This window comes from Oncorhynchus kisutch, linkage group LG19, assembly GCF_002021735.2.
Source record: "Oncorhynchus kisutch isolate 150728-3 linkage group LG19, Okis_V2, whole genome shotgun sequence".
Taxonomy (NCBI): Eukaryota; Metazoa; Chordata; class Actinopteri; order Salmoniformes; family Salmonidae; genus Oncorhynchus; species Oncorhynchus kisutch.
The window spans coordinates 10,761,816-10,768,875 of NC_034192.2; the positions used below are offsets into that span (position 1 = coordinate 10,761,816).

Sequence of the window (7,060 nt, forward strand, 5' to 3'; positions counted from 1 at the left end):
GTCAGCTTCCACCATACTGGTCTGCTTCCACCATACTGGTAGGCTTCCACCATACCGGTCGGCTTCCACCATACTGGTCTGCTTCCACCATACTGGTAGGCTTCCACCATACTGGTCTGCTTCCACCATACTGGTCGGCTTCCACCATACTGGTCTGCTTCCACCATACTGGTAGGCTTCCACCACACATTGGTGAAAAAAGTACCCAATTGTCATACTTCAGTAAAAGTAAAGATACCTTAATAGAAAATTACTCAAGTAAAAGTTACCCAGTAAATGTCTACTTGAGTAAAAATCTAAAAGTATTTGGTTTAATATGTGCTTAAGTATCAAAGTAAATGTAATTGCTAAAATATACTTATGTTTTAAAAGTAAAAGTATAAACCATTTCGCGTCTTATATTAAGCCAGACAGACAGCACCATTTTTCTTATATTAAGTCAGACAGCACCATTTTAATTAGTATTTTTATTTAAGGACAAGGGGGCACACTCCAACATTCAGACACCATTTACATATGAAGCATGTGTGTTGAGTGAGTCCACCAGATCAGAGGCAGTAGGGATGACCAGGGATGTTCTGTTGATAAGTGTGTGAACTTGGCTATGTTCTTGTCCTGCTAAGCATTCAAAATGTAATGAGTACTTTTGGATGTCAAGGAAAATGTATGGAGTAAAAAGTACAATATTTTCTTAAGGAATTTAGTAAAGTAAAAGTAAAAGTAGTCAAACATATAAATATTAAAGTAAAGTACTTTACACCACTGCCACCATACGGCCTTCACCTTTACTATGTTTTCAGAGAGGAGACAAAGGGCTGAGACTTCTTTATCATTTGCATTCAGATGCAAATAGGTACAATATTCTGGATATAGTGCAGCTGCAAATAGGTACAGTATTCTGGATATAGTGCAGCTGCAAATAGGTACAGTATTCTGGATATAGTGCAGCTGCAAATAGGTACAGTATTCTGGATATAGTGCAGCTGCAAACAGGTACAGTATTCTGGATATAGTGCAGCTGCAAATAGGTACAGTATTCTGGATATAGTGCAGCTGCAAACAGGTACAGTATTCTGGATATAGTGGAGCTGCAAATAGGTACAGTATTCTGGATATAGTGCAGCTGCAAATAGGTACAGTATTCTGGATATAGTGCAGCTGCAAACAGGTACAGTATTCTGGATATAGTGGAGCTGCAAATAGGAACAGTATTCTGGATATAGTGCAGCTGCAAACAGGTACAGTATTCTGGATATAGTGGAGCTGCAAATAGGTACAGTATTCTGGATATAGTGCAGCTGCAAATAGGAACAGTATTCTGGATATAGTGCAGCTGCAAACAGGTACAGTATTCTGGATATAGTGGAGCTGCAAATAGGTACAGTATTCTGGATATAGTGCAGCTGCAAATAGGAACAGTAGTCTGGATATAGTGCAGCTGCAAACAGGTACAGTATTCTGGATATAGTGCAGCTGCAAATAGGTACAGTATTCTGGATATAGTGCAGCTGCAAATAGGAACAGTATTCTGGATATAGTGCAGCTGCAAACAGGTACAGTATTCTGGATATAGTGCAGCTGCAATAGGTACAGTATTCTGGATATAGTGCAGCTGCAAATAGGTACAGTATTCTGGATATAGTGCAGCTGCAAATAGGTACAGTATTCTGGATATAGTGCAGCTGCAAATAGGTACAGTATTCTGGATATAGTGCAGCTGCAAATAGGTACAGTATTCTGGATATAGTGCAGCTGCAAACAGGTACAGTATTCTGGATATAGTGCAGCTGCAAATAGGTACAGTATTCTGGATATACTGCAGCTGCAAATAGGTACAGTATTCTGGATATAGTGCAGCTGCAAATAGGTACAGTATTCTGGATATAGTGCAGCTGCAAATAGGAACAGTATTCTGGATATACTGCAGCTGCAAATAGGAACAGTATTCTGGATATAGTGCAGCTGCAAATAGGTACAGTATTCTGGATATAGTGCAGCTGCAAATAGGTACAGTATTCTGGATATAGTGCAGCTGCAAATAGGTACAGTATTCTGGATATAGTGCAGCTGCAAATAGGTACAGTATTCTGGATATAGTGCAGCTGCAAATAGGTACAGTATTCTGGATATAGTGCAGCTGCAAATAGGTACAGTATTCTGGATATAGTGCAGCTGCAAATAGGTACAGTATTCTGGATATAGTGCAGCTGCAAATAGGTACAGTATTCTGGATATAGTGCAGCTGCAAATAGGTACAGTATTCTGGATATAGTGCAGCTGCAAATAGGTACAGTATTCTGGATATAGTGCAGCTGCAAATAGGTACAGTATTCTGGATATAGTGCAGCTGCAAATAGGTACAGTATTCTGGATATAGTGCAGCTGCAAATAGGTACAGTATTCTGGATATAGTGCAGCTGCAAATAGGTACAGTATTCTGGATATAGTGGAGCTGCAAATAGGTACAGTATTCTGGATATAGTGGAGCTGCAAATAGGTACAGTATTCTGGATATAGTGCAGCTGCAAATAGGTACAGTATTCTGGATATAGTGCAGCTGCAAATAGGTACAGTATTCTGGATATAGTGCAGCTGCAAATAGGTACAGTATTCTGGATATAGTGCAGATGTTTAGTTTAGAAGTACAGCACACACATCCAGTAACCTCCAAGTGCAGTGTATAAAGAGTGAACCGATGAAAGAATGTCGAAAGCCCCCGTTTAAAGCGTTACATTTAGCATTGAAAAGTGTGCCCTGATCTACCATAGCCTTCATGGATACTATGTGTATACCAGTGTGTGTAGGTGCATTGTAAAGAACTCACAAGGACCATTGGAGCATTACAGAACACATCGCTGTTTTTATTAAAGCCTCGACTGGCAATAATACTGAAAAAAGTGAACTCAGAACAGACGGTGCATGGCAAGCCCACGGCCTCTCTTTTTTTGTTGTAAGAGTACATCAACTCCTGCTTTATTGTAGCATGAATAACATCAATAAAAGAGAAAAAGAAATATACAACTTATATTACACTGTGTTATGAACAAAATATAAATCTATAACTCTATGTTATATGTACATAATTATCTTTCTCCATTTGTCAAGTTGAGATGGTCAGATACTTGTTTCTTTTTTTGACTAACTCTGACTTTGTTTTGAGCTCCACTCGTGACATTTGATTGTCTTCATTATTATTATCATCATCTTCATCGCGATCATGGTCACCATCGTCGCTGTATCACCCAACATCACCAGGGCCTAACATCCTGTCACCCTGCTCATGAAAAACGTTGGACTCTATTCATTAGTATAACTAGAGCTCAATGTTTGTCCTGGTCAGGTCACATGGTCAGGTCACAAAACTCCTGGCCCTTAGTACAGTATAATACCTCAGTATGTGGCAGACCTAGCAAGCTGGGATGATTGAACTTGTAAACCCCTCCTTTTCCCCACACTGTCTAACCTACAGCTTCCAGCCAGAATACAGGACACCCTTTCTCCAGCGTTAGGTCTCACCGTGGCCTGATTGTGAGGTTGTCTGTATTGCCACGTATGATTGACTGTGAGGCTCACTATCTGGCAATAGGCATGGTTGTGATTGATTGTGTCAGAGTAAACATCTACAGCAAGCATGACTGGGCTGGGTCACTATCTGGCAGCACACCTGTAGAGTGAGTGGACATGGCTAATGGCTAGGCCATAGTGTGGAGCTAAAACAAAGTAAAGTCCCCAGAGTTCTGGAGTCACATAGATATGACAGGTCATTACTTACTGAATGTCAGGTTATGCTGTAGAACATTGTTGAATAGGCAAAGTAAACACTGATTTTCCTATGGGTCCAAATGTGTGTGTGTGTGTGTGTGTGTGTTCTGATCATGTCCTGATCAGATTTTTTTTTAAATTACATTTGCACAACTGTGTCTGCTAATAATTTGTGTGAGTCTGCTGTGTCTGAGTGTCTCTGTGTCCGCCAGCCTCAACGATGTTCCACGGCATCTCAGTGTAAATAGCAACCCTAGTAAACGGGAGTCTCGCTCCTTTGTTCAGAGGAAACAGAATAGAATAATATAACCGTTTTCTTTTATCTTCATAAAAAGAAAGAAAGTCCAAGAAACTTCACATTATACATGAACCATTACGAAGAAACCAAAAAATCACCTTCTTTTCTCTGACCACACAGAGTGTCTGAGTGCTTTTAGAAGTGGGTTTGGACATAAAAGGGTTACGTTGTCAAGCTGAGGGACGCGGATGGGGAGAGAGTTAGTGAATAGAAAGTCCAGTCTCCTTCACGAAGAGCGACAGCCGTCCGTTGGCTGTCGTCCGTGTCGCTCCTCTTCCTCACCCAGCGTCCATATAGGATTAATACTTAACAAACAGAACAGATAAAAACAGGAACTAAAAAATGCAAAATCACAAATAAAGTATCAAATAAAAGGACAACATTAGATGTAAATACTCTAAACCAGCTAAATATAATAATGCTTCATTGACCGAAGAAGTTTCATATTGGTCATAATAAACCCAATAAGAGGCCAAAATAAATTATACTGTACATAACATACTCAAATTGAAAGAAACGCTGACCATCATTATAATTATTGTTAATAATATTATTACACTAGAGGCAGTTTGAATAAAAATAATAAAATACAGTATTGAAATACAAAGGAAACACTGATATAACGATCAGCTCCTCCCAATAAGAACAGCAGAATGACGTGGGGACACGGACGGGGACAGAGTCAGACACAGGGGGACATAGAGGGGGACTCTCAGAGAGAGGGACAGAATGGGGACAGACAGCAGAGACTCCTGTGCTTTAGTCAAACTAAACTACCAGTAGGAGCCCACAGGAACCCACCAAACTTCTAGAACAAAATACACACCAATTTTGTGTGATATCAGTTGGGAGTATTATGAGAGGGTTTGGGTTGTGGGTAAGAGCTGTTCGCTTGTGGTGCTGGCTGGATCAGTTGGCAGCGGAGTAGAGTTGTTGCGGGGTTTCGATTGGGGAACTGGGGCTTGGGTATGTGTGTGTGTGTGAGTGTACAAGAGAGCCATAGGGCTTTCTCTGTCTCTGTATACCAGGATACTGAAGTTCTGGGGGCTCACAGGGGAAACTCCAGTGTTTCTGTTTGTCTTGGAAAGGGACAGAGTTCTGGGATCTAGTGCCTAGTGATGACTAAACCAGCTCACACAGACTAAACACACACACACACGCACAGCGAGCTTGCTCACACACACTCTCACACACATACAAGGGGGTGTTTCATATCTAAAAGAAACCTTTCTTTGTACCTTCCAAAGTCCTCATGATCAGAATAAAAGAAAGCCAAAGAAAAGGTAAAAGAACGAGAGTGTAAAAGGAGAGAAGAGGATTGGTGGGAGATTGTCTCATCACACTGTACTGTCCAAGCTGGCCCATGATGAGAGACTAAGGTCCCCCCCACAGTCCCCTGAAGTGAGCCGGTCCTCACTGTCCAACACTGTGGCCCTGACTGGACTGTCCCATTTTTACTCTCATAAGGGGAGTCACACACACACACACAGAGGGAGGATATCTGCTGACAGTACACTGAGTTGAAGAAAGAAGAAGAATTCTAAATAAAAGTTTTGCTTTGACTTCTGTCAGGTGCTTTACAATGAAAAGGGAAACATTTCTATTTTGTATCTATTATTAAAACTGTAGCACAAAAACAACAAATCACATTCACAAGCCACTTGTTGGCACCGTGTACCTGAGTGAGAACATCATAGAACCAAGAAAAAAAAAGCTGTTTTAAAAGTGTCTCTTTTATAAACAAACAGGTCGGCCATTTTAAAGTGTCTCTTTAATCAACTGACAGGCCTGCTGTTTTAAAAAAACGTCTCTTTGAAGTCAAACTGGTCTAAAAGGTTGTTTTTTTCGGTGTTTTCTCCTCATATAGTAGCTTACTCATGACATAATGTATATCTCATCTTGCCTCTATGGCGTACACAGCAGTAATACTCTAGTATACCTTGTAGTACTTTGTTAGTACGCTGTAGTACTGTGTAGTACTCAGCAGAAGTCACGGCAATCAGTTCGTCTCCTCCTAGACTCCAGTCTGTGTAACAGTCAGTGTGAGTGACAGGTCCTGTGCTTGATTTGATTGGTCGGTTGCTGGTATCGGGATTCCAATGGGAGGGGCTTGGCTCTGAGGTTCCAGAGTTCTTGTTGGTTAAGGGGTAAAGGAGGGCGAGGTTTGTGACATTGGATGTGATTGGATATAAGGGACGGATAGTCTCTCAGGATTGGTGGATGGACAGGGTTGTTTCCAGCAAGAAGCTGGGTAACTGATTCTGATTGGCTCTGCGTCCCGATTATTGGTGGTTGTCGTTATCGCTTCCATAATCTCCCTCCTCGTCCTCATAATCAAAGTCGTCGTACGCATCACCATTGCTGTCGTCCAATCGCAGCTCCTCCTGTTTGACTCGGGTCTCGTCTCCCTTGAGGCTGGGGTGGTAGGGGGGTCTGGAGGGGTGGGGCGGCGTGCTCGGGGCTGCTGGACAGTGAGGAGTGCTCCGAGGGCATCTGGGGGGAGGGCAAGCCTGCCAAGGAAATGGCACCTGGGTACACAACGCCCGCCGAGGACAAGGCAGCTGGGCCTGTTGTCTGGAGAAAACCACAACACAACAGTTTAGTACAGTATAATAACACAATATAATGTAGAAATCTGGATGAATAAAACAAAATCCATCAGATGCATTCATACAGCTCTTTTTACAGTCAAGCACAACGTGCTTTATAGTAAACTCAGACCACAAAGACAAGTTACACAACGGTGAGGAAATACTTTATCCACAGTCAGAAGTGTGTGTGTGGTTTTGGTTGGTTACTCACTCACCCCACAGTGAAGTACTGTCTCATCTCCTGCCGGCGGTTCCTCATAATGGCCTTGTACTCTCCAATCCTCAGCTTCTTCCCGTCCACCAGACAGGTCCGTTTGGGTCGGGGTTTGTACTTGTAGTCAGGGTACTTCTCCAGGTGCTGCTTGCTCAGCCTGGCCTGCTCCTCATAGTACGGGCTGCTTCTCCAGGT

General features: G+C 42.1%; 1 protein-coding gene across 1 annotated transcript; it reads right to left on the reverse strand.

Annotated features, from left to right (window-relative positions):
• Positions 1-2,837: 2,837 nt before the first annotated feature.
• On the reverse strand, positions 2,838-7,054 carry LOC116352945 (transcription factor SOX-5-like). The gene is made up of 2 exons (XM_031797543.1): positions 6,867-7,054; positions 2,838-6,634 (listed from the first exon to the last, which is right to left on the reverse strand). The coding sequence occupies exons 1-2, from the start codon at positions 6,908-6,910 to the stop codon at positions 6,343-6,345; spliced, it is 336 nt and encodes a 111-aa protein (XP_031653403.1). The 5' UTR covers positions 6,911-7,054; the 3' UTR covers positions 2,838-6,342.
• Positions 7,055-7,060: the final 6 nt, after the last annotated feature.